At 49.4% G+C, this 26,999-nt stretch overlaps 1 protein-coding gene across 11 annotated transcripts in view; it reads left to right on the forward strand.

Moving 5' to 3' along the window:
* Positions 1-26,999, forward strand: part of ACACB (acetyl-CoA carboxylase beta) — a 122,081-nt gene that overhangs the window by 38,069 nt on the left and 57,013 nt on the right. For 10 of the 11 annotated variants that reach the window (XR_008291748.1, XR_008291747.1, XM_053206199.1 and 7 more), the window contains 14 exons: positions 4,436-4,568; positions 7,853-7,991; positions 11,083-11,192; positions 11,405-11,486; positions 12,745-12,843; positions 13,899-14,008; positions 14,105-14,215; positions 17,289-17,498; positions 17,805-17,975; positions 20,490-20,651; positions 22,024-22,187; positions 23,937-24,087; positions 24,185-24,288; positions 25,536-25,617. Coding sequence is in view for 9 of the 11 variants with exons in the window: in XM_053206199.1 (XP_053062174.1) it covers positions 4,436-4,568; positions 7,853-7,991; positions 11,083-11,192; positions 11,405-11,486; positions 12,745-12,843; positions 13,899-14,008; positions 14,105-14,215; positions 17,289-17,498; positions 17,805-17,975; positions 20,490-20,651; positions 22,024-22,187; positions 23,937-24,087; positions 24,185-24,288; positions 25,536-25,617 (1,828 nt within the window). In the remaining 2 variants the exon portion in view is untranslated. Of the gene's footprint in view, positions 1-4,435; positions 4,569-7,691; positions 7,810-7,852; positions 7,992-11,082; positions 11,193-11,404; positions 11,487-12,744; positions 12,844-13,898; positions 14,009-14,104; positions 14,216-17,288; positions 17,499-17,804; positions 17,976-20,489; positions 20,652-22,023; positions 22,188-23,936; positions 24,088-24,184; positions 24,289-25,535; positions 25,618-26,999 lie in introns of those variants that run through there. The other variant, XM_053206201.1, reaches the window with a different exon arrangement.

The following is a 26,999-nucleotide window of genomic DNA, read 5'->3' on the forward strand; positions in this document are numbered from 1 at the left end:
GCGTGGAGCTCAGGGTCTGCCAGCCTCACCTCAGTACCTTCTGTCAGCCCTTTGGTTCTCGCTCTTCGCCACGAGGAAGTGACTGAGGCTTAACAAACAGTTGGGGACAGTTTCTCATATGGAAGGCAGGCCCCGAACAGAGAGACACAAGAGACTTGGAAGAAACAGAAATCGTGCCGGGAGAAGGGAACGTGAAAAAGCTGCTATTATTGCCCTCACTGAAGTCAGGGAGGATGTTGCACACATAGGCATAGGATGCGTGAAAAGGAAACTCTGCTGGTCATTAACAAGCTCTTGGTTGTAAAAACACAACAGCGGCGGCGGGGAGGGGGGGATGGGTGGTGGGTGGTGCCCCTGGGTGGCTCAGTCAGTTGAGCGTCTGACTTCGGCTCAGGTCATGATCTCACAGCTCGTGAGTTCGAGCCCCTCATCCGGCTCTGTGCTGACAGCTCGGAGCCTGGGGCCTGCAGCCTGCCTCAGATCCTGGGTCTCCCTCTCTCTCTGCCCCTGACCCACTCGCATTCTGTCTCTGTCTCTCTCAAAAACAACCAACCATTAAAACAAATTTAAAAACACAACAGCGGGTTAGGAGAGAAGGCTGAAGGAATTGCCCAGAAAGTGGAAGACACGAGATGGGAAGTAGGGGAGGGGTAAGATACAGAAACTTGCCGGCCAGTCTAAGAATTTCAGCATCCGGATGATAAGGCTTCTGGAAAGAATAGAGAAAAAGGAGGCAGGGAAATCATTTGAAGGAAATATTTGAAGATAAATTCCAGGATGTGAGTTTTCACATTGAAGGAGCCTGATAGATGCACAGCCCCACTGACGGAAGCAGATGCACACCTGAGCACATCCCTGTGAAACTGTAGACTACAGGAGACAGAGACAAGGCCCTATAAGCTTCTGGATGTGGAACAACACAGATCACCCACGAAGGATCCAAGTATCAGAACAGCTCCGGTTCCAGCATCCTCGGAAGCCACAACACGATGGTGCAAGGCTTCCAAAACTCGGAAGGAGGTTTTCCCTGATAGAGTTCTGTACACGGCCAAACGCTAGGGTCAAACGTGAGAGCAGAAGGAAGTTTCAGACCACGCCAGATGATGACACATTTACCACCCCCAGCCCCCACTCCCCATCGCCTTTTTTGAGAAGGCTAGCGATCTCCCCCTGAAGCAAGAGAATAAACTGACATCCAGCATAGAATCAGAGGGAATCTCCAGGGCGGTAGTGATGAAGCAGCCTGGTGCAGGGAGGAGGAGGACAGGCACGCGAGGACGTCCTCGTCACATGTCCTGCCATGGTACCCTTTTTTTAATCAGATGAACTACCGGACGCTATGTCTCAACAAAACGAGGGAGAAAGAGGGAGCCGTGTGATTCCCCCAAACGAGGGATCAGACCCGAGGAGAGGCAAAAGGAATCCCGAGGAGGTCAGCAAAAGAAGGCCCAGGATGACAGTCTTGGGTAAGGGGGTCTGGAGAACCGGCAGTCAGGACGGGAGGAGAGAGCAGAGGCCTCCAGGAGGGATGTTGCCAATGAAAAATAAAGGAGCTGCTCAATTAGCTGCAATTAGTGGGCTGCATTAGTAACAGGTGCAAGAGCTATGCGAAGGAGGGGCGCCTGGGTGGCTCAGTCAGTTGAGCGTCCGACTTCGGCTCCGGTCGTGATCTCGCGGTCCGTGAGTTCGAGCCCCGCGTCGGGCTCTGGGCTGACCGCTCGGAGCCTGGAGCCTGCTTCCGATTCTGTGTCTCCCTCTCTCTCTGCCCCTCCCCCGTTCATGCTCTGTGTCTCTCTATCAAAAAATGAATAAACGTTAGAAAAAATTTTAAAAAGAGCTATGTGAATGAAAACCCCACTGTCTCCAGGAAGGAGAGAGAGAGAGGAAAGAAAGAGGAAGGAAGGTCGGTAGGAAGGCACATCTGGTCTACCCCAGCCCTCATCTGTGAATAATCCTGGATTCATGAAACACCACGAACTGAATCTGCCAGGGTGCAGCATGCCTGTGTTGAGAGATTGGGGGACGGGAAGCAGATGGGGCAGCTGAGTAAGAGCTCTCATTCTCGTCCCTCGAGATCCAAGGGCCATAGACGGTGTCTCAAAACTCAGACACGGAAGACACATAACTCTGGTTTTCTTGCCGTATTTTGGAGCTGTACTCCAGATCAGCACTGCCTAATAGAAACATAATGTAAGCTACACATGTAATTTAATTTCTTTCTTTTTTTTTTTAAATGTTTATTTATTTTTGAGAGAGAGACAAAGCACGAACAGGAGAGGGGCACGGAGAGAGGGAGATGGAATCCTAAGCAGGCTCCAGGCTCCGAGCTGTCAGCACCGAGCTCAACGCGGGGCTTGAACCCATGAAGCATGAGATCATGACCTGAGCCGAAGTCGGACACTCAACCGACTGAGCTACCCAGGCACCCCATGTAATTTAATTTCTAATAGTCACTTTAAAAAGTAAAAAGAGGGGCGCCTGGGTGGCTCAGTCGGTTAAGTGTCCTACTTCGTCTCAGGTCTGCTATCACTGTTCCTGAGTTCGAGCCCCACATCGGGCTCTGTGCTGACAGCTCGGAGCCTGGAGCCTGCTTCAGATTCTGTGTCTCCCCGTCTCTCTGCCCCTCCCCCCCTCACATTCTGTGTCTCTCTCTCAAAAATAAACATAAAAAAAAGTAGAAAGATATGTATTTGAGTATATTTCTTAATATTATCTAAAATAGATAATACTTTTTGATAGATAATATAGATAATATTTTTTGTGGATTTTTGTTTTATAGATCATGTAAGTATAAAATCATAGGTATACACAGTATGTGTCATATCAGCCTTTAAAACTACATATCGAAAATCTCAAAGGCTCAGAAAATATTTTTCAGAATTTCTTTTTTTATAATCAATATGTTTACTGTATTTTATTATTTTTTTGCTATAGTTATACTAAGTTTTTATTTGTTTTAATTTAAATCCAAGTCAGTTATTGTATAGTATAATAATAATTTCAGGAATAGAATTTAGTGATTCATCACTTACATGTAACACTCAGTGCTCGTTCCAACAAGTGCCCTTCTTAATCCCCATCACTCTTTTAGTCCATTGCCCCCCTTCCTCCCCCGCAGCAACCTTTGGTTTGTTCTCTGTATTTAAGAGTCTCTTATGTTTTGTCTCTCTTCTCTGTGTTTATATTATTTTTGCTTCCCTTCCCCTATGTTCATCTGTTTTGTATCTTAAATTCCACGTATGAGTGAAATCATATGATACTTGCCTTTCTGTGACTAGCTTATTTTGCTTAGCATAATACACCCTAGTTCCATCCATGTTGTTACAAATTCTTTTTTTTTGTTTATTTTTTAATGTTTTACTTATTTTTAAGAGAGAGAGTGAGCGAGCATAAGTGGGGGAGGGGCAGACAAAGGGAGACACAGAACCTGAAACAGGCTCCAGGCTCTGAGCTGTCAGCACTGAGCCTGACGCGGGGCTCGAACCCACGGACCACGAGATCATGACCTGAGCTGAAGTCAGAGCTTAACTGACTGAGCCCCCCAGGCGCCCCTACAAATTCTTTTTGATGGCCGAGTAATATTCCATTGTACATTCCACATCTTCTTTACCCATTCATCTGTCGATGGACATTTGGGCTCTTTCCATAGTTTGGCCATTGTCAATAGTGCTGCTATAAATAGGATTTCAATGTACAGTCAATATAAAAAACGTTGATAAGAGGGATGCCTGGGTGGCTCACTAGGTTAAATGTTTGACTCTTGATTTTGGCTCAGATCATGATCTCATGGTTCAAGTCCTGCATCAGGCTCTGCACTGACAGCATGGACCCCACTTGGGATTCTCTCTTTCCCTCTCTCTCTGCCCCTCCCGCCTCTCTAAATAAATAAATGAACTCAAAAAAAAAGATGTCACACAAGGTGGTACTCATGCATTGTTCAGGACTGTGGAGAGATGGAAATGCCAGAGAAGTGATTTCCTCTGGTTCTGGAGGGGGAGGGCAAGGAACCACCACCTGGAAGTTACACACTTTTTTTTGTTGTTTTCAGCCCCCCAATTTTTGATATGTGTGTGCAGAAAAGGGCAAGAAAGACAAATCTAAAGTGTTAGACTGTGTGGGCTTGCTCCCTGTTCACAACCCCCTCCCCATAAGCTTTTCAGTATTATTTGAGTTTCTAAGTTGGGAGCGTATGAAGTAAAAATTAACTGGAGATTAAAGATTTGAAATGTACAGCTTGGGGCACGCCAGGGATCGCTCCTGCTCACTCCTGTATTGGGTTCTTGAGTCTCCTTGTGAAATGCTTCAAGGTCCCTGGTGGAGACTACAAAGCAAGAGGGGGTCTGATGGGCTCCCACTTCTCTGTTGATGTTGACTTCATGGGTGCTGGCATCCCAGGCTCCATGGCTCATCGGGGTCTGTCCTGTTCCCTCTGCAGACCCAGCATGTCCGGACTCCACCTGGTGAAGAAGGGCCGAGAACTAAAGAAGGTGGACCTGCACAGAGACTTTACCGTGGCCTCCCCGGCTGAGTTTGTCACGCGCTTCGGGGGGGATCGGGTCATTGAGAAGGTACAGATGGGGTCCTGGCAGTCGGGGTGGGGTGGGGTGGGGCCCCTCCTCCCAGCTGGAGGGGAGAGAACCTACTTCAGGCTCACATAACTCTGTAGAGAAAGGGCCAGGCCACCCTTCCGTGAGCACTTGCTGAGTGCCACGTGCTGGAATTCATCAGCTTTCTACCCTCTCAACAGCCGGAAGCAACAGGTGCATCACCCCCATTTCATACAAATGGAGACTGAGGTCTGAAAAGACCCCACGGTGCTTTCATGCACGGGGCTGCTTTCTCGCTTACTGGGGGGCAGGCCTAAAAGCCCCGCCCTGCCCTTCTGAGGTGTAGAGCTCCTTCCGGGAGAGGAGGCCCATGTACTGAATAACGATAATGAAGGGAAACCGCTACCTGTGGCCATTTAGAACGGCTTTTTGCATCGTTTCCCGTTCCATCGGGTTAAGGCTCTGAGCCACAGACTGGTAATTCCCGTTGTATTCATGGAGAACAAAGATGCAGAGACTTGACATTGGTTGTCCAAAGTCCCGTGGCCAGAGAGGGCCGGAGTCGGGATTTGAACCCAGGTCAGTTTGACCAGAAGGCCTTGTTCTTTTCCACTATTACTCCAGGGTGGTGGTGGGTAATTATAACAACAGCAGCTGCTGGCTTTTGAGGGCCTGCTCTGCCGGGCACCCTGGGAACTGCTTTACCTTATCTTACCTCATTTAACTATATACCCCCGCCCCCCGCCGAGTCCTGTCGGGCGATATTATTTTGCAGAAGGGGAAACAGGCCCAGGGAAGGGAGGTGGCTTGCCTGGGTCTTACAGCTGGTCAGTGGCAGAGCTGGGATTTGGACTCTGGTCGTCAGAGTCCAGACCCCACGTCCTCTCTCCAGCGTCCTAAGTGCAGCATTGAGCGTTAGAGACTCATATGGGCTCCTGAGCCTGGCAGCCAACAGACTCTTCTGCCCTGGAGCCTCAGAATTAGAAACTCTTGGGCAGGGATCCAGAAGCTACGCTTTTGTCACACTTGCCAAGGGGACTGTGTTGCAGCCGGCCCAACTGATGGTGGCTGGCACGCAGCCCTGGGGAGCCGAGAGGCTGGGTGGCTGCTGAAGGCCTCAGCCGGGAGCTGCCTCTCTTTGTGACTTTGGACTTGACCGTGGCTTGCCCTTTCCCCTAGACTCCTTGTGGGAAAGCTGCACCTGTGGAGACTAGAACAGCCAGCCGGCCCACAGTGGCCTTCTCCCCTGACGGAGCTCCCAGAATGTGCTGGGACAAATGGGGCCCAGGGAAACGGGCTGTCCTAGCTCACCCAGAGCCCTTCCTTCTTGACCAAGCCTCCCTTTGATGATAAGACTGAGAGAACCGAAGGCCTGCCATTCTGTCATTGCTCTCCAGGGGGCAGTTTTGAAAGGAGGGAGCACTGAACCAGAGCCCAGAGCGCTGGGCTCCATCTGCTGTGGCCACTCATAAGGATATGACACCTGGACTCAGTTTCCCTTTCTGTAAAATGGCAGCCATTGCATTCCCCATCTCTAATGAGACTTGTCCTCCCGAGCCTTAAAATTGTGTTCTTGCTATGTCAGTCAGAGGTTCGAGGCCATATGCCTATTTCTTTTTAACAGGAAAACTAGACCTTGGTTTTATTTCTTATAGACCAAGCCAGGAGGCTGGCCAGCCTGAGATCCTTATGTGGGGGTCTGCCTAATGCCACACAGGAAGTTCAGGCACATTAGGAATGGAAACTGGGACCTTTGCTGTTGCTTTCAGTTGCTGAGGATGGCCGGCGTTGCTGCCTTTCCTCCTTACCAAGTCTGGGGCCTTTAACCTCCAGGACGCAGAGGCAGCTAAGGGGGCCAGTTCAGAGCACAGGTCAGAGTGTGCAGGGCTCATGAGTCCCATGCCTGCTCCGTACTGGCTGTATGACTTTGGGCAAGTGCCTCGACTCCTTTTTTAATATCTTTAATCCCAAATAGAGATAAGAATACAGCCACTGTCAAGGGCTGTTGTGAGGATGAAATGAAATAATGCTGGGGAAATATATGGTACTGTAGCTTGGTACATATAAGCATTCAGAAATGTTAAGTGATCGTGATGGTGCCAGTAGAGGATCAAAAATCATTCATTCATCCCAGCCTGTCCATCCTGCCCATCTTGTCCATCCATCCATCCACTCATCCATCCATCCATCCACTTACCCATCCATCCATCCATCCATCCACCCACTCACCCATCCACCCATCCATCCACTCATCCATCCATCCATCCATCCATCCATCCACTTACCCATCTACCCATCCACCCATCTATCCATCCACTCATCCATCCATCCACTCATCTATCCATCCACTCATCTATCCATCCACTTATCCATCCATCCATCCATCCATCCATCCATCCATCCACTCACCCATCCATCCACTCATCTATCCATCCATCCATCCACTCATCCACCCATCCATCCATCCATCCATCCATCCATCCACTCATCCACCCATCTATCCATCCACTCATCCATCCATCCACTCATCTATCCATCCATCCATCCACTCATCCACCCATCCATCCATCCATCCATCCATCCATCCATCCATCCACCCATCCACTCATCCATCCATCTGTCCATCCATCCATCTACTCATCCATCCATCCATCCACTCTTTCATCCATCCACTCATCCATCTATCCACTTACTCATCCACCCATCCACCCATCTGTCCATCCACTCACCCATCCACCCATCCATCCGTCCATCCATCCACTTATCCATCCATCCATCCATCCATCCATCCACTTACCCATCCACCTGTCCACCCATCTATCCATCCACTCATCCATCCACCCACCCACTTACCCATCCACTCATCCATCCATCCATCCATCCATCCACTCCTTCATCCATCCACGCATCCATCCATTCACTCATCCATCCATCCATCCATCCATCCATCCATCCATCCACCCATCCATCCATCTATCCATCCATCCATCCATCCATCCACCCATCCATCCATCTGTCCATCCATCCATCCACTCACCCATCCATCCATCCATCCATCCATCCATCCATCCATCCATCTGTCCATCCATCCAGTCCTCTACCTGACCAATCATCCATCCATCCCCCCATCATCTATTCATGCAGCCAGCAGATTTTGAGCACCTCTCTGCCAGGCTGTGTGCTCTAGAGATTCAAAGAGGTACCTCAGGAGGCTCTGCAGCTGTGAGATGGACACCGGGGTAGCATGCAGCTCCCAGCACAGGTAGGTGTGCAGCTCTGGCCCCTTCCCCATTTTCCCGGTCCAGGTGCTCATCGCCAACAACGGCATCGCCGCCGTGAAGTGCATGCGCTCCATCCGCAGGTGGGCCTATGAGATGTTCCGCAACGAGCGGGCCATCCGGTTTGTTGTCATGGTGACCCCAGAGGACCTGAAGGCCAATGCAGGTACTACCCGGGCCTTGACTCCTTCCCCCCCGCCACCCCCTGTCCTTACCTGCCCTCTCCTCCTCCATTTTACCTAGGCCACGTCCATCCTGGACCCCAGAGTCCCAGGGTACCTCTCCTGAGCTTGCATTATTTGCCTGTTCTTCATTTAATTAAAAACGCAGGGGCGACTGGCTGGCTCAGTCAGTTAAGCGTCCGACTCTTGACTTCGGCTCAGGTCACGATCTCACGGTTTGTGAGATCGAGCCCTGCACCTGGCTCTGTGCTGACGGTGAGGAGCCTGCTTGGGATTCTCTCACTCCTTCTCTTTCTGCCCCGCTCACTCACTCTCGCGTTCTTTCTCTCTCAAATAAATAAACTTGAAAAAATGCAAACGGTCAATACTCAAAGTAGAAATCCTATCTTTGAGAAGTGCCCAGTGTTCCATCAGAGTGGTCTTTCTCACCCGGTGGGGTGGGGCGGGGGGGCGGGTTCTTTCTTGCAGATGTATGTATTGTGTTTCAACCATTCAGTTTTCTGTTTACTGTTTCTCTATGTCTGTTAGCATAGCTCATTCTGTAAATAACTGTTGGACAAGTTTGCTTTTTTCCCTGAACCATCACATCCCTCTACAGACTTTTTTCCACACAGTAGCCAGAGTGACCTCTTAGAAACCCAGCCTCAGGGCCTGTCAGCTCCTCCTCGAAGCTTCTGAGGCTGCGGGGCTGTCCCCTGCCCTCCCCCCGAACCTGGAGCAGAGGCCCTGGGCCCTGACCCCACACTGATGCAGTCTTCTTCTCTCTCTCTCTCTTTTTTAATGTTTATTTATTTATTTTGAGAGAGATGAGAGAATGAATAGGGGAGGAGCAGAGAAAGAGGGAGAGAGAGAATCTCAAGCAGGCTCCATGTTGTCAGCATGGAGCCTGATGTGGGAGTCGAACTCATGAACCATGAGACCATGACCTGAGCCGAGATCAAGAGTCGGACGCTTTACCGACTGAGCCACCCAGGTGCCTCAGGATGCAGCCTCCTTTTAACTCAGAGGACAGATTTGATTGTCAGCCCTATTTTATAGACAAGGCAGCGAGGCACGGGGACATAAGTCGTTCGTCCAGGGTCGTAGAGCCAGTATGTGGCATGGCAGGATTGGAACCCCAGGCTGTCTGAATCCACAGCCTTATTCTGTGGGGGCTCCCATCACACTCAGACTAAAATTCCACGTCCTCACTCAGGCCAGTTAAGGTGCCTCACAACATGACTCTGCTGGCCTCCTGGCCCCATCTAGTGCCTCTCACGTTCCATCCCTGGGTCCCAGCCACAGTGGCGTCATCGGTTGCTGGGCTGGCTGAGCTCTTTCCTGTGCAAGAACTCTTGGAACATGCTGGATCTTTTGCTGATGACGCTCCCCCCTCCCCCCCGCTTCCCCACCCCCGAAGCTTCTGGCACAACAGGCCTCCACCCCTCCCTGCCCTAGCCTTTGAGTCGTGTTCTCCCGTGTGACTTTTACAGAGAGCCCTGGCGTTGACCCCGTTCTGGTGCTATTGTGTTTGTTTTCTTATTTATCTTCTCAGATAGTGGAGTAAAACCCAGGGACGGGAGGGAGCTTGTCTGACTCCTTACTTTGTAATCTGTGGGTCCTCCCCCGTGGCCAATGCTCGTGTGCTCCATAAACATGGGAGGCAGGCAGGCTGGAAGGAATCCACCACTCTTGGGTTTCTTTGCGAGCCTGCACATGAAGTTCCACACTGTTGCTTCTCAGGATCCACAAGAATCCCATGGGTCAGGGGTACCAACCCTGGCCTTTGGCTTGAGTCTGGCTTTTCACAGTCCAAAACACTGCCTGGCAAACATCCTCTTACATCATCCTTTGGCTTCGTTCATGAGTAGGGTTTTTTAGGACATATTCCTAGAAGTGGAGTTTCTGGCATAAAGGGCATGACTATTTTGAAATCAAAACATCGCATTGTATTCAGCCTTAAAAAGGAAGGAAATCCAGTCACGTGGTACAGCGTCGGTGAACCGGAAGACATGATGCTAAGTGCAAGGAACCAGTCACAGAAAGACAAATAGGATCCCACATATATGAGGTCCCTAGAGTTGTCAGATTCATAGAGACCAAGGGTAGATGGTGGTGGCCAGGGGCTGCGGGAGGGAACAAGGGGAGCAGTTGTTTCATGGGCAGAGTTTCAGATTTGCAAGATAGAAAAAGTTCTGGAGATCTGTTTCATAACAATGTGAATGTGCTAAATCCTCTGGAACTGGACGCTGGAAAAATGAATTCGATGACCTATTTTATGTTTTTTTGTTTTTTACCGTGGTTAAAAAAACATCGTATTGTTGGGGCATCTGGGTGGCTCAGTCAGTTAGGATTCCAACTCTCGGTTTCGGCTCAGGTTATGATCTCACGGTTCTCGAGTTCAAGCCCCACCCCACGCTGGGCTCTGTGCTAACAGCGCAGAGCCTGCTTGGGATCCTCTCTCCCTCCCTCCCTCTCTCCCCGCCCCTCCCCTGCTTCTGCTCACTCTCTCTCTCTCTCAAAAAATAAACAAACAAAAATGTAGAAAAAACACATTGTATTGCTTAATGGCAAAACAGTATTAAGGTAAACTTTAAATAGGCATTAATAGGGGCTCCTGGGTGGCTCAGTTCGTTGAGCATCAGACTCTTGATCTCTGCTCAGGTCATGATGTCACGGTTCGCGAGATGGGGCCCTGAGTCGGGCTCTGTGCTGACGACGTCGAGCCTACTTGGGACTGACTCTCTCTCTCTCTGTCTCTCTCTCTCTCTCTCTCTCACACACACACACACACACACACACACACACACACAATAAATAAATAAACATTGAAAAAGGGAATTAATAGAACACGCCACCTCTTATCCCAACCGTCCCCAAGAAGCTTGTGTCCTTCTTTCTTTATTGCCTTCCAGACCTTGTCCTGATGCACATATATTTTCACATAGTGAAAGTCACGTCCGGTTTTCTTCAAGTGCCCACACACGTTTGTCCCTTGCTGCCACAGAGTCTTGGTCACCCTCTCGGTGGCCGTCCGTAGTCCTGCAGTGACCTTCAGCGTCTCAGTTTTTCTTTCCTTTTCTCATTTAATTGCAGAGTATATCAAGATGGCAGATCAGTACGTCCCTGTCCCAGGAGGGCCCAACAACAACAACTATGCCAACGTGGAGCTGGTTGTGGACATTGCCAAGAGGATCCCCGTGCAGGTAAGTCAGATGGGGTGCCCAGTCTGTTTACAGGGGGATGACGCTCTGAACTTTGGAGCAAAAACTCACTCCTGCAGGTTCAGAAGGGAGGGAGGAGCCAGATCGTCCGGGACCCTGAAATCCGGGGCTGATGTGACCCCGGGAAGAGCTTTCCATGCGTGACAGGAGGGGGATTCTCGAAGATCTGCATTCACACCTCTCTGTGTTTACAGGCGGTGTGGGCTGGCTGGGGCCATGCTTCCGAAAACCCCAAACTTCCGGAGCTCCTGTGCAAGCATGAGATTGCTTTCTTAGGTAGAGTACGTCTCCGTCAGATACGCGGGAATCGGGGCGTTCGCGGGATGGTCTGTTGGGTCAGGTTCTCTTTCCAGTGTAGCCCTGCAAGGTGGGGGTCACTTTACATTCCCACCTCACCCTTTCATTGTCACTAGGAAGCAGGGCCGGCCGGTGGAGGGGAGGTTGGGCAGCCCAGGGACATAGGAGGCATTACCACGGGTACCACAGCGGAATGATGCTGGAGCGAGCAGAGCCCTCTGCTCATGCTCCTGCTGGTACTGAGATCCCAGCCATGTTCAGATTTCTGACTGGGTTCGGAGGCCACATTTCTGATAAGTCCACACCTTTCTTGGGCTGTTCTCAGGGCTCTGTAATGTCCTAGCATCTTAGGACCAGAGTCCCTCATCGCTATAGCTTTTTAGGTAAAACGATACTCTCTATGGCATCTGTTTGTTATAGGATATATATTTGTAAACTCTGTGTGTGCAGTTATGCTGTTGGCCATCTTTGCGTGATTTGAGGGAATCATTGACCATCCACACTAAATCCCCATGCTGCTGCTTATCTCTGGGCCTGCAACACACACTGTATGAAGCAACTCAGGGCAAATCAGCACCTGATATTCCACGGGTCTGCTTAGTGACCCAGGCCTGTTTATGTTTTCGCTATCTATTGTCTTTGGTTGGCCGTCACGTGGGACCCTCATTATCCCTTAGCTCCTCTGGAGGTTGATGAGCCAGCCCAGCAAACTATAGCCCATAGGCCAAGTCCAGATCACTGCCTGCTTTTGTAAATAAAGATTTATTGAAACACGGCCCTCTCATTCATTTATTTATTGCCTGTGGCTGCTTTTGCCCAACATTGGCAAAGTTGAATATTCATGACAGAGACAGGCAGACCTGCAAAGCTCCAAATATTTTCCATCTGGATCATTATAGGAGAAGTTTGCTAACCTAGGGTCTAGTTTTCTGAGGTGCTAGCTTGGCCCTTTGGTCTAACTCTTTGGCTTCTTCCTGACAAGTGAATTTTGCACATGCCACATACCTCAGGTTGTAACTCAGATCAGGTTTACATTCCACATGTACTAAAAATGGCATACTTCATCCCCATCTGATGAAGTAGCAGACCGATAGATTTTTTTCCTTCCCCAACTTGTCGTTACATTCCTTGAGAGCTAGGACCTGAGTACTTGTCTTCGTGCATTTGGTTGGCACGGGGCTGCAAGGGGCCATTGACTAACTCGATTCTGCCTCGCCCTTTGTTCCTGATCCCTCAGGCCCTCCCAGTGAGGCCATGTGGGCCTTGGGAGATAAGATCGCCTCCACCATTGTGGCCCAGACGCTGCAGGTCCCAACACTGCCTTGGAGTGGAAGTGGTAAGTGACCTGAGCCTCACTCTGCGGGGAGCTCTGCCACCCTATCTGCCCAGAAGGGGTGATAGGAATATGCTTTTTTCTTTTTATCCTTATCATTTAAAAAATTTTAAATGATGAAACCAATGGTACAGTTTCATTGCAGACAGCTTAGAAAATCTAGAATTACAAAAAAGAAATAGAAATCATCCATAATCCTATGCCCCGATGTCAAACATCTGTTACAGCCAAAGAGCCTACCTTTCCGGCCTTTTTTTCCTAGGCATATCCTTTAAAAAGCCAGAGATCTTGTATTGACTACTCTGTGACTTATTTTTTTTCTCACTAATCCTTCTTTGTCAATAAGTACACTTTACAACATTTAAAATATCTGCATTGGATTTTATCGTAGAGAGGTACTTACCATAATTAACAGGTCTCTACAGTTATATATTTAGGTTGTTTCCAGCTTATTTTGTTCCAATTTTTTGTTTTAAGAGCTAAAAGTAATGGAATCTTGATAGTTTTATAGCTAAATCTCGATGTAGTTTTTAATCATTTCCTTAGGATGAATTCCTAAGGAATCCTAGGATAGAATTTCTAGGATTAAAAATGAACAGGAAAAAAAAATCTAGGATAAATTAAAAATGAACAGGAAAAAAAAAAAGCTCAGGAGTTTCCTATTCAATCTGATTTTTTTCCTCAAAGACAGTGAATTTGGGATGGAAAGGGTCTTAGAAAACAGCGATTCACATATAAATGTCATCCGTGGGTAGAATTGGAATTTTTTTTTCAGTTCAGGTTAATATGATTGTTCTTGGTAGACGCAGTCTGAATGAATTTCTTAAGTTTGATTTCCCTTTCGAGGTCAAGTCAGTCCTTAGGAAAATTAAAAGCCACTGTGCGAAGCTGAAGGACTGTGTCTGTATGTTGTTGGTCCGGAGGCCAGGTCTTGAGAGACTTTGGTGAGGAAAGGCCCCGTGGTTTCCGTATTATGTATCTCCGCCATCCTCAGGAGGATTCAGCTTTTTTTTTTCTTCTTCTTTTCTTTTTTTTTTTTTTTTTTTGTGACTCTCCAGGTCTGATGATAGAATGGGCAGAAGATAATCTGCAGGAGGGGAAAAGAATCAGTGTCCCAGAAGACATTTACGACCAGGGTTGTGTGAAAGATGTGGATGAGGGCCTAGAGGTAAACATGGGGCTGGGAGGTCAAGGTGCTGGAGGCTTCTCATCATCCTGGAAACAGTCTACCTTCTAAAGAGGTCTGTTTGTCCTTCGCCCCCAGGTGGCAGAGAAAATTGGTTTTCCCTTGATGATCAAAGCTTCTGAAGGCGGTGGAGGGAAAGGAATCCGGAAAGCAGAGAGCGCTGAGGACTTCCCAATCCTTTTCAGACAAGTGAGCTGTTCTTGCTGAGTGTTTGGGAATTGTGTGCATTTCGTTGTTGGCCGCCAGATTCTTTTCATTTGCGTTACCGTGTCAGAAATCAAGAGGACATGTGCGGGAGCTGGAATATTGCTCTGCTGTCTTCCGAAGCAAATGTGTACGTTTTTACGACGTCACGGAAGTCCATGGTTCGTGTTGATCCCCACACCATTAACTTAGATGTTCGATTCTGTGAATCCTCGTGACTTTAAATGATTTCAGAGAAGCAGGGCCAGAGTATCTATCGGCTTGTGACTATAGTTGTCTCTCGAAAGATGGGACATTGTGTATGTTTTGGTAGTCTTGGTGTTTTTAATGTTTCTAGGTGATTGACTTTGGTTGTAGGAATGAACTGTGTATCTGCTTATTTGTAGCTGGGTTTTCATTTTGCCAACATTATGCCCTATTGCAGCTGCCCATTGGCATTGTTTTAAAAAAGGTAGGCTGATGCTCTTCCCATTCTTTTTAAAGACGTTTTTTGAAGATTTCTTTTTAAAAAATGTTTATTTATTTACTGTGTGTGTGAGAGAGGGAGGGGCGGAGAGAGTGGGAGAGAGAGGATCCGAAGCAGGCTCCACGCTGTCAGCGCAGAGCCCGACGTGGGGCTCAGTCCCACAAACTGTGAGATCATGACCTGAACCGAGATCAAGAGTTGGACACCGAACCGAATGAGCCACCCAGGCCCCTCAACCTTTCCATTCTTAACACGACTATTTTAGTATTTCTAGGGTTTCTTCCAGAACTTGTTCCCGTGCGTGTTTGAAAGAGTTGCATTCATTCTGCCCGGTGTTTTGTTCTACGTTAAAAAAAAATTCCAAGTTGTAGATCATGGACATTTTTCCCATGTTGTTCCAGTCTTGATGGTTATTTTGATGACGTGCCAAGAAGGACTTAGAGGGCGCGTACGTTTACCAAAACGGGTCAATAAATTGCCTTCTAAAAAGGTTTACCAGATAAACACCTGTGGGCAGTGTGTGAATGTTCTATAACGTAGTGGTTTTGCTCTCACATGATTCCATTGGGCTGAACAGGTTTTTGGGGTATTTTGGGGGGAAGAAGTTCTATTTATAGGAAAGTTGTGAAGGTAGTAGAATTCCCATCTACGCTTCACCTGGTTTCCCGCCTTTATCTTCCGTCAGCCGTGCCACGTTTGCTATAACTAAGAGATCAACAGTGATATGTTTCTATTAGGTGAACTCCAGACTTGATTCAGAGCTCACCAATATTCCCCACTAATCTCTTCTTTCTGTTTCAGGATCCAGTCCTGGATCTTCTATTACATTTACGAGTCATATAGGTGCTAAAGCTTTTTCCCCCCTTTCTTTAAAATAGACGTGGGGCGCCTGGGTGGCTCAGTCGGTTGGGTGTCCGACTTCAGCTCAGGTCATGATCTCAGGGTTTGTGAGTTCGAGCCCCACTTGGGCTTACTGCTGTCGATGTAGGGCCTGCTTCGGATCCTCTGTCCTCTGCTCTCTGTCCACCCCCACCCCCACCCCCCCGCCTCTCTCTCAAAACTAAATGAAAACATTAAGAAAAAAGTTTTTTAAAATAGGCATTGCTTCTTAGAGTGGTTTTTAATTCACAGCAAAACTGAGTGGGAAGTGTAGAGCTCCTGCATACGCCCTGTCCCCACACATGCCCAGCCTCCCCCAAGCGTTTTTCTTTTGATTACGTGAGTGCAATATGAAACTGTTCTTATACAAACATTCGAACACTTTTGGGGTATATTAAACATAAAAAAGGAAAATTCTCTTTTTTTATTTTTTTTTTAATGTTTATTTATTTTTGAGACACAGAGAGACAGAGTATGAACGGGGGAGGGGCAGAGAGAGAGGGAGACACAGAATCGGAAGCAGGCTCCAGGCTCCGAGCCATCAGCCCAGAGCCCGACGCGGGGCTCGAACTCACGGACCGCGAGATCGTGACCTGAGCTGAAGTCAGACGCTTAACCGACTGAGCCACCCAGGCGCCCCGTGGAAAATTCTCTTTTTATCACCACCTCTGAACTCCTCCCCCTTCTCAGATGTAACTAGTTAGCGGTTGGGTTGGTTCCAGCACTTTGACAGTATATGCTTTTGAAAAAACATTTTTAAAAGATGTTTTAATTTTTAAAAGTAATCTCTACACCCAATGTGGGGCTCGAACTTACAAACCCGAGACCAAGAGTCACGTGCTCTACCGACTGAGCCAGCCAGGTGCCCCTGTATCTACTTTTATATAGGCAGTCATACAGTTCTGTTTTATTATTTTTTGTATTATAAGTGGGGTCATCCCCTATATAGCTGCAGCTTGCTTTTTAAAAAAATTTCTTAGGGGTGCCTGGGCAGCTCAGTCAGTTAAACATCTGACTCTTGGTTTCAGGTCACGATCTCCCGGGTTCATGAGATCAAGCCTCGTGTCAAGCTCTGCCCTGGCAGCACAGAGCCTTGCATGGGATCTCTCTCTCTCTCTCTCTCTCTCTACCCCTCCCCTGCTTGCTCTCTATCTTGCTCTCAAAATAAATAAAAAAATAAAATGAAACTTAAAAACTTTTCCTAGGCGTCGTTAAATGGGACCACTGGTTTTTATATTGTCATTAAGAATTTCTGGACGATTGGCTTTAAGCCATCAAAAGAATGAAGTGAGAGAGAGTACTATTTAAGAAGGAGGAAAAGAAAGTTGCAGGGTAGCATGTTTCGGTCCTATTTTTATCCCAAGAACATTCCGTGTGCCGTGTGTATTCCTGAGTGTGCCCCCGGCTCTCACCAGCACATTGACTTAACCAGTTAACTCTTAACCACAGTCACTCTTAGCACATTAAACTCTAACGCGCACCCAGATCTTAACAGCACATTATCTTCAGGAGATGGGGTTGTGGGGAAATTGCCCTTGTTCCATTATAGACTTTTGACAATATCGGACTTAAAACATCAAGGAGAAGGGCATGTCTGTGAGAGAGGTAAAACAAAGCTAAGAGATCAGCACAATCGTGGACGTATCCTCAGAGAACTTCGCGCTCCAGCCCTGGTCCCCCGGGGAAGAGTGAGCCACTCTGCTGTCCCCCCAGGTGCAGAGTGAGATCCCGGGCTCCCCCATCTTTCTCATGAAGCTGGCCCAGCACGCCCGGCACCTGGAGGTCCAGATCCTCGCCGACCAGTACGGGAACGCTGTGTCTCTGTTCGGGCGTGACTGCTCCATCCAGCGGCGGCATCAGAAGATCATCGAGGAGGCACCGGCCACCATCGCCACACCGGCTGTGTTCGAGTTCATGGAGCAGGTGAGCTCTGCAGAGCTGGGGGGCGAGGGGGGGTGGTGGTGGCGCGGGGCGCACAGCCGCAAGGAGAGCCGTCTCCACCCAGCCAGCAAAAGCACCCTACAGTTCGCGTTGCCAGAGCGGGGTGGGTGCCCGTGAAGACACGGTCGGCGGGGTGAAAGCCATCGTAGGGAGTGTGATCCCTGAGGTCCCAAAGGAGCTCCCGCACAGCAGGTCCTCGGCATTTGGTGCGGGGAACTTATAAGCCACCGTTGAGACAGACGGTCCACGAAAACCGCCGGAAACCCTTCGGTGTCCGTTTCTGTGCAGTGTGCCGTCCGCCTGGCCAAGACCGTGGGCTACGTGAGCGCGGGGACGGTGGAATACCTCTACAGCCAGGATGGCAGCTTCCACTTTCTGGAGCTGAATCCCCGCCTGCAGGTGGAGCACCCGTGCACGGAAATGATCGCCGACGTCAACCTGCCGGCCGCCCAGCTACAGGCGAGGAAATGGGCTCCAGGCCCTGGGGTTTCTTCTGCCTGGGGTGGGGGCCCTGTCCGGCTCATATCAGCCCTTCCCGACTCTGTCTTGACTGGCCGTCCCAGGGGAGTGACTGGTTTGTTGCGGGAGTAGCACTGAGATCCACACAGGCTGAGAAGCTTCTGAGAAGTGGCTCGTCCCCTTTGTCTGGCTATAGACCTCTCTGAGAAACGGGCAGAAGCCTGTTGAACTTCTCCCTGGGAAAAAACTATTTTATACAGTTCCAGGGCATTTGCGGACCCCCTGTACCCGTTCATAGTCCCTCCCAGAGGAGTGTGTCTCAACCTTTTTTTTTTTTTTAACTTTTTAAAAAAGTTTATTTATTTTTGAGAGAGAGAGCACGAAAGGGCCAGAGAGAGAAGGAGAGGGAGAGGGAGAGAGAGAGAATCCCAAGCAGGCTCTGCACCGTGAGCGTGGGGCCCATCGTGGGGCTCGAACTCACAAACCGCGAGATCATGATCTGAGCCAAAATCGGACGCTTAACTGACTGAGCCGCCCAGGTGCCCCTCAGCCTTTTTTTTTTCATTACAGCTCCCTTCAGGAGCCTTTGTAGATACTTTTCCCCCTAATTCCTCCCCTTATGAAATTTTAACATCACAGATATACTTGTTTTTACTGTAGATACATCCACATCTTACGCATACAAAGAGTAAGATTATTTCATCCCCAGGAGCAAATATTTGCCCCCTTGGGGGGCAGTATCACCCCCTGTCGAGAACTTGTGACCCACAGTTAGGAACTCCTGCACCAGTGGGAACTCAAATTTGTAAAATATGTGTGTCTTTCCTTTCTTTCCTTGCTTCCTCCCTCCACCAGCATTTTTATTGTTTTTCTATTTTGTGGGGTTTTGTTTTTTTTAGTTTGGAAAATTTCAGGAATGTTGCAAGGATAGTGCAATTAACACCCACCCTCTACCCCTCAGTCCACCATTGTTAGTCTCTGCCAGGTTTGTGTTGTATTTGTGTGTCTGTTTAACTTTTTTTCAGCTTAACTTTTTTTTAATGCTTTATTTACCTTTGAGAGAGAGAGAGAGAGAGAGAGAGAGAGAGAGAGAGAGACAAAATCCGAAGCAGGCTCCAGGCTCCGAGCTGTCAGCGCAGAGCCCGACGCGGGGCTCGAACCCACGAACTGTGAGATCATGACCTGAGCTGAAGTTGGTTAAGCAACCAATTGACCCACCCAGGCGCCCCGCAGCCTATGTTTTTGAGTGATGTTTTGACTTGAACCTTCATGGCACTTTGCCTCTAAATCCTCGAGTCAAAGGAACTCCCGAGAATAAGATCATTCTAAAAAAAAGATCATTCTGGCACAACACCACCATAAAATGATGACGCTTGGTAAAGCACTGATGTCACCACACGTCTATCTAAAATTAAGAAGTATAAAATTAAAAAATTGATAAAATTTAGAGGCTCTTGAGTGGCTCAGCCAGGAGAGCATCGACTCTTGATCTCAGGGTCGTGAGTTCAAGCCCCGCATTGGGCGTGGAGCCTACTTAACAACAAATTTATACAATCTAATACCATTAAGAGTTTCCCCTCTGTTCCAGTAATCTCTTTTTATGGCTGTTTTTTTGCTTGTTTTAAAAACCCAGGATCCATTCCCGGACCTCACATTCTGTTTCACCGCCACAACTTTTGAGTCTCTCCTCTGTCCTCAGACATACTTTTTTGTTCTCCATGTTGGTGTTTGAGAAGAGTTCAGGCAGAACGCCCCTCGGTGTGGATTTGTCTGATGGCTTCTTCCTGGTGGAAAAGTCCCGTAAGGGTTTTGGCAGCTTACTACCTAGGCGGGCGTTGGGCCCTTCTTAGTGCATCTCATCAGAAAGACCCAGGAGGTTAAATTTGTGTCGTATACTCATTCTGCAGGCCCAGGTTCCCCTGAGTCCTTTTAAAACCTTTAACTTGGGGCCCCTGGGTGGCTCAGTCAGTTAAGCGGCTGACTTCGGCTCAGGGCGTGATCTCACGGTTCATGAGTTCCAGCCCTGGATCAGGCTCTCTGCTGTCAGCACAGAGCCCACTTTGGATCCTCTGTCCCCTCCCTCTCCGTCACCCTCCCCCCACCCCTGCTGGCTCTTGCTCTCTCTCTCAAAACGGATAAATAAAAACTTTAAAAGTAGTAAAACCTTTAAGTCTGCAGCCGGCCACCGTTGTATCTCCCCTTGCACGGATGGCACCCGGAGTCTGTAACTTTTATTTGACGCACGGGTGTTGTGGTGGCATGAGGTGGCTTTACGAAAGTGGCTGCTTTTCCTCGGGGGACGCTGTTTGTTCCCTGGGGGCGGAGTCAAGCCTCTTGCCTTTTTCTTGCTTTGCTTCTCCCGCCACCGCAGCCACAGTGTTGCACGCTCAGGACGTGCTCGGTATCCCTGAAATCGTTCCCTGCGCCTCTTCCTCCGTGGCAGTGCACTCGGTGTTTGCGTGCCGGGGTTCCGGTGGGGCTGAGGCTCACCGGGCGTGGATCTCTTCCTTTCAGATCGCCATGGGGGTGCCGTTGCACCGGCTGAAGGATATCCGGCTTCTGTACGGAGAGTCACCATGGGGGGTGACACCCATTTCATTTGAAACTCCTTCTAACCCTCCGCTCGCCCGAGGCCATGTCATCGCGGCCAGAATCACCAGCGAGAACCCAGATGAGGCAAGTTGGGAGGTTCCCCACCCCGCGTCTGCCGTCTCCAGTCTCCCAGTGTGGGACACATCCCAGACGTTAGCCTTGGATGAGACGCCCAGGCTTCCCAGGGTACAGACAGGCGTGGGGAGGCCCACAGTTTGATCGGGGGTGAGCCCTTCATGCGTCTCATTGGTCACTTACATGACGGTTACCCCACCGGGCATTGTTGCCCTGCACTACAGCGCAACGGGTTGAGGTAGGGTTTTGTGCCTGGGACCTGCTGAGGCCGTGGCCGGGCCCCATTGTTGGACTCGAAAGGCCACATCCATTTTGGGGATGAGCAGCCAGGTTTAGAACCCGGGGCCTTGGTTTTCTGGCCCCACGTACTCTCTGCTACAACATAAATGGAGTCTGATCCCCCGTGAGGAGTTCCTTTGCGACTTGTTCTTCCGTGCGCCTTAAAAATCAGCCAGCTGGCATCTGTCCCACTTGACGTAGTTGCTCATGGTTGATTGTCACATAATCTCCATAATTTACCACAGCCTGACTGTTCCATGATTACACTCAAGAAACTTGGGGTAAGAGGTTTGTGTCCCCCCACCCCCCTTTTAATGAAAGGATTGTAAGGTGTGGTAGCTCTATTCATTTGGCATCTTGGGCTGCAAACGACCGACTCTGGTGGTGATTAAGGAAAATGGGAGGTTTTCAGGGGGATGATGCCTGGGAGGGCGGAGAACCAGGTGTGGAAACAGCTCAGGCACCTGAAACTCTCCAGCTCTCACCTCCAGGTACCTGTGCCCAAACGGATGCCTCCATTATGCGCGTCAGAAGCCCTGATCACAGCAAGCCAGGGTCCATGTCCCCTCCCCCCCTTACCAAAATTATTTTCAGGGGGATGGGATGGGCCATCCCCTACCCCCCCCCCCCATAAGTGTATTCGGTGTGTGTTAGCGTTAGATTTCTTTATCAGCTGGAATTTTCATAATCCAGAGTTCAAAAGCTTTTTATTACTGACAATGTCAAGCTGATAAAATCAGAATGTATTTTCATTCCACTCCATCATGAGCAACGTTCACCCATATCGTATCTGTACCTCCTCTGCGCGCGCCCCCCCCCCCCCCCGCCCCAGCCCATCCAACTGGGTTATTTATTTTTATAGTTTTTTTTAAAGTAGAGATTACCTGCGTGCACTGACCTTCAGATGTAGGTACGCCCAAGGGTAGATACACCCACACCCGCAGTGGGAGATATCAATGTTCTGTTGATGACGCTAAGCTTTTGGTTGTGATGGGTGTTCTTGGGTTTTCCTAGGATTTAATTCTGATGCACATTTGGCCGGAGTGACGATTTTTTTTTTGTTTTTTTTTTCTCCATTTTGCTTTTTCTGCCCGGGCTCCAGGGGTTTAAGCCAAGCTCCGGAACGGTTCAGGAACTGAATTTCCGCAGCAACAAGAATGTGTGGGGTTATTTCAGCGTGGCTGCTACTGGTGGCTTACATGAATTTGCGGATTCCCAGTTCGGGCACTGCTTCTCCTGGGGAGAGAACCGGGAAGAGGCCATTTCGTCAGTATCTCCCTCCTTCCCTCCTCCTTTCCCTCCTTTCTTCGGGAAACTAAAAGTTAGCCTGTGGCTTCAGATGCAGCGGCACCAGGAGATAAAGGAGGCGAATCACCGAGCAGACCCTGTGTCAAATACCCTTTGCTAAAATCCAAGAGCGAAGTCTGGCCTCTTCCTGTGTCCGAGATCCGTAAAGGCCAGTGAGCTCACCAAAGGCATTTTGGTCTTGGGATCATTACAGGTCGCATATAAAAGGTGCCAAGTACTATAGCTTTAAAAAAAAAAAAAAACAAAAACAAAGATGCGTGTGGGACTTCTTTAGATACAAACCTTTTAAGTAGGTCCTGGAGAAACGCCCCTTGACAAAGGGGCTCCCGAATCCTGAAATACCCACATCTTATAATTTCTCCTGCCTTGCCCCGAGCGCAGAGAGGTAAAAACCAGCTCACGTTGTGATTAAACCTTCTTGTGTGGATGAATAACTGTCCTTGAGAGTGAAAAGTCCCGAAGACATTGCAGTCATTCTGTCTCAAAGACATTAAAATCAGGGTGCCTGGCTGGCTCAGTCGGCGTGGCATGTGACTCTTGATCTCAATGTTGTTAAGTTTGAGCCCCACGTTGGGTGTAAAATTGAAGGGGGAGGAGGAAGGCCAGCCATCCCAGCCCATGCCGATGCAAACGGCCTGTGGCTTGCGTGTCCCATGCTGTGAATGACCAGTATCCATTTCAACAGAATTCAGAGGGAAGAATTTCAGCATTTCTTATGGCCGCCAGAGTCCGGTGCGGGGCGGGGGAGGCGGGGATCAAGGGTGCCAGTTCCCCCAGGACTGAGGCTTTCCTAGGATTTGGGATTTCTCACTGCTACAATTGGGCGTGTCCTGAGCAAATTGGAACAAGTGGGTCACCCTTGAGCCCAGTAGCTCGTCTCGTACATGCAGATTCCGGTGCCACAGCTGACCTTCCGTAGACTATTGACGCCCTCATTTGATCTTAGTGCATCTTGTGTATTTTCTCTCCCCCCTGAACTGGGCTTGTGATTTGCCCCTTTGCTCCACCTGCTGAATGCACGCTGGGACACCAATGTCAGATATCAAAGCTCCCTCCCGGGACGAGAATTGTTCTAATCCCACCTCTTTCTCTGGTGCCCAACACTCTCCCTGTGATTTCATAGGGAGTAGGGGTGTCAGCCCTTTGGACTGGAGCCCTGTTTGGGGGAAGGCCACCCCTCTGGGAGATGGGAGGTGGTGACCAACCAAGCACGGGTGGATGGGTGACCGCCACCCCCTCCGTGGAGGGAGAGCGTTGGCCGTCCGTAGGCCCACCCCGTGCATACCCAGCAAAGCAGCTGCCCTGGGTGCTGGGGATTTGAATAGGGCTGGCCGGAGAGAGGCAGAGCTACTGGCCGTGGTTAATAATCATTACCATCACGGTAATTAATCCTGTTGGTAGCAGCCGGCCTTTTTTATCGGTGACTGTGTGCTCTCTATGGATTGTCTCACTTTAATCCTTAAGCACCCGTTGGAAGTCAGAGTTATCTCCCCATTTTCCAGATGAGGAAACTGAGGCCCAGAGCGGTTAAGCCACTTGCCCAAGATTGCCTGACCAGTAAATGCTGGAGCCGAGATTGACACCTGGGCCATTGGACTCAGGCCCCCCTCTCTCAACCGTGCTATTCTGGCTCTCTGAGAAGCACGCAGGAACTCTGTTGGCCGGTATATTAATTTGGAAAACAATCAATGTGCCTTTCCCCTCAAGGAACATGGTGGTGGCTTTGAAGGAGCTGTCCATCCGGGGCGACTTCAGGACCACCGTGGAGTATCTCATTAACCTGCTGGAGACCGAGCGTTTCCAGAACAATGACATCGACACAGGGTGGTTGGATCACCTCATCGCTGAGAAAGTGCAGGTGGGGGGGCTGCATGCTTCTCCCCTCGGGGTCGTGGAGCCCCCGGCTCCTCGTGGGCTCGGTCACCACCGACACTGAAGCGTGGAGTCTTTCCTAGGCTGAGAAGCCAGATATCATGCTTGGGGTGGTGTGTGGAGCCTTGAACGTGGCCGATGTGATGTTCAGAACCTGCATGACGGATTTCTTACACTCGCTGGAAAGGTAGGGCACGATGGTAATTCTTTTCCCCCTGTGGGATGCGCGTTAGTGGTGAGGAAGGCGATGACCAGCCCCCAGGCAGTTAGGGAATCCCTCCTCCTTGCTTGCCTCTGAAATTCCTCGCCTGAACCGAGTCTGCCCTGGAGGAGAGTCGCCGGGGATGGGATCCTCAAGGCAGCAGACAGAGGGGTGCTTATTCATGCTGACTTGTGCAAGCGACGTCATAATACTTGAGTTCAGAAAGAAGGTGGATTTGAGAAGCAAAGCAGGGTATAGGTCACCTCTACAAATGTTCTTTCCGGTCCCTTCCCCGAATCAGACGGTGACTAGTGAAATGGAGGGGGCCAGGTCGCTCACTGTTAGAATAGGCCAGGATTTCGTAGCTTCAGCACCCTTGATGTTTTGAGTTCTTTTTTTTTTTTTTTTAATGTTTGTTTATTTTTTGAGAGAGAGAGAGACAGAGTGCATGCCACGGAGGGACAGAGAGTGAGGGAGACGCAAAATCTGAAGCAGGCTCCAGGCTCCAAGCTGCTGGCACAGAGCCCGATCCGGGGCTCAAACTCATGAACCGTGAGATCATGACCTGAGCTGAAGTCAGATGCTCGACTGACTGAGCCGCCCAGGCGCCCCTGAGCTGATTCAGTTTTTACTGCGGATTCATTTTTTATTGCAAGGGCTGTCCTGTGCACTGTGGGAAGTTAGCAGCATCCCTGGCCCTCTATCCCCAGTGTCCTCCCACCCCCTCACAACGCCAGAAGTCATGACAATCAAAGACATCTCTAGACATTGCCAAATGTCCTAGAGTAGAGGCTGGAGTCACCCCTCGTGGAGAAACATTGTGATAGGCAAATGAAACTACAAAAAAAAAAAAAATTTAAAAAGAGAATAGATTTTAGCGCTTGGCTATCATGCTTTTGAACAGTAATAGAATCTCAGTGCGTGCACCCAGTTTCTTTCATAAGCAGGCGGCAGGATTCCCACATGGGGAGTTTTTCCAAGAACAAGCATTATGAATTTTGCTTCCTGGGAAGCCCTCTGGAAATTTCTCATCCTTGAGTAAGTGCTGTTTCCTTAAGTTCTGAGGAATGTCCGTTTCCTTGCCTTTTCATCAGTTTTAGCTTTTTTAGTACAGCCAGGTGGGTTGATGCTCAGGCAAGGCAAAGAGCTGAGTGATTGGTTCAAATCCAGAGGACGGCTGCAGAGTTCTCGTTCATTCCCCCAGCCGACCGTGAGTCTGTCTTCTCTTTCAGGGGCCAGGTCCTTCCTGCCGCTTCTCTGCTGAACATCGTGGATGTGGAATTAATTTATGATGGTGTTAAGTACATTGTCAAGGTGAAGGCCCCGGGTTTCTCGGATGTCTCCAACACTCTGGAGGCTGGTGGGAGTTTTTATTTCTGCAGTGAGCCATGCCCGGAGTGGACTTGCTCATGCTTGGGTCCCGGGACGCCCCAGGCAGTCCTGTGATCTTGAAACCTAAGCCCTTTGGGTTTCAGAATGCACAGACTTGAGCGATAGGCACAAGGTACGACGGAGCATGTGTTAGCGTCCTGGGGCCGCAGTAACAAAGTACTGTAAGCTGGTGGTTTCAGACAACAGAAAGGTTATGTCTCGCACTCCGGAGGCCAGAGTCTAAAATCCAGGTGTCCACTGGGCCCTGTTTCTCTGAAGTCTCCAGGAAAGAATCTGCTTCATGCTTTCCTAGCTTCTGATGGTTGTGGGTGGTCCTTGGTATTCCCTGGTCTACAGACTGTCACCCTGGTCTATGCCCCTGGCTTCATATGACCGCCTTGCATGTGGGTATGTGTTCACAGCGTCTTCCTTCTGCACTGGGTCTCTTCTCAGAAAATCACCAGTCAGATCGCATTTAGGGCCCACCCTCCTCCGGTAGGACCTCTTTCAAGTAATTACACCTGCAAAGACACTATTTCCAAATAAGGTTCACATTCTGAGGTGCCAGGAAGGACATGAATTTGGGGGGATGATATCCAGTCCAGTACAGAGCATGAGCAGGACCTGTGCTGAGCTGGCATAGTGTGTGGGTCCCTTTCCACAGGGCTGGTGAGGCCAGCTCTGCACTGAAGGTCAATGTGTGGCTTTCTAATCTCTCCCTGGCCCACCTTCAGGGCTTTCCTGAAGGTTACTCGGGGTGGCTGTCCCTTCGGAAGTATCCGGTTACCCTTGCTGGGGCACCCGAGGTCAACTCAGCAGAGACTATCAGGGAGTCTCTGAGATGTGCGGTCACAGGGTCAGGCCCTCGTTCTGAGTCGGGGTGACCTGGAGGGCCAAAGTGTCCCCAAGAAGCTAAGGCAGCCTTTAGGGAGGGAAAAGATAACCGAACTTGAGTCAGCTTTTGAGGCAGAATATTTATTTTCTGTTATCTTATCTTTAAGATCACTCAGCACTTTACGCTTCCAACTTTGGGGTTTTTCAGGTTTAGTTCAGCCAAACGAGCGTGTTATCCGTGCGGGCGTGCTTATAAAACCACTTTTTCCCCCTCCATGCTGCTTGGCTATTCTGGGGGCCCTGGTTCCCCCAGTGTGATTTTTAAATATGGCACATGCTTATTGCATAAAAGTGAAAAATTTCAAACAAGCACAAAACATCAAAAGAGCAAGCCCTTCAGGTGCTGACTCCGGGAGGCGATCCCTATTAACGTCTTAGCAAATCTCTTTAAAATTTTTTTCCCCTTAGGCATCGATTTTGCACATTGAGAT

The sequence above is a fragment of the Acinonyx jubatus genome, chromosome D3 (assembly GCF_027475565.1).
Source record: "Acinonyx jubatus isolate Ajub_Pintada_27869175 chromosome D3, VMU_Ajub_asm_v1.0, whole genome shotgun sequence".
Lineage (NCBI taxonomy): Eukaryota > Metazoa > Chordata > Mammalia > Carnivora > Felidae > Acinonyx > Acinonyx jubatus.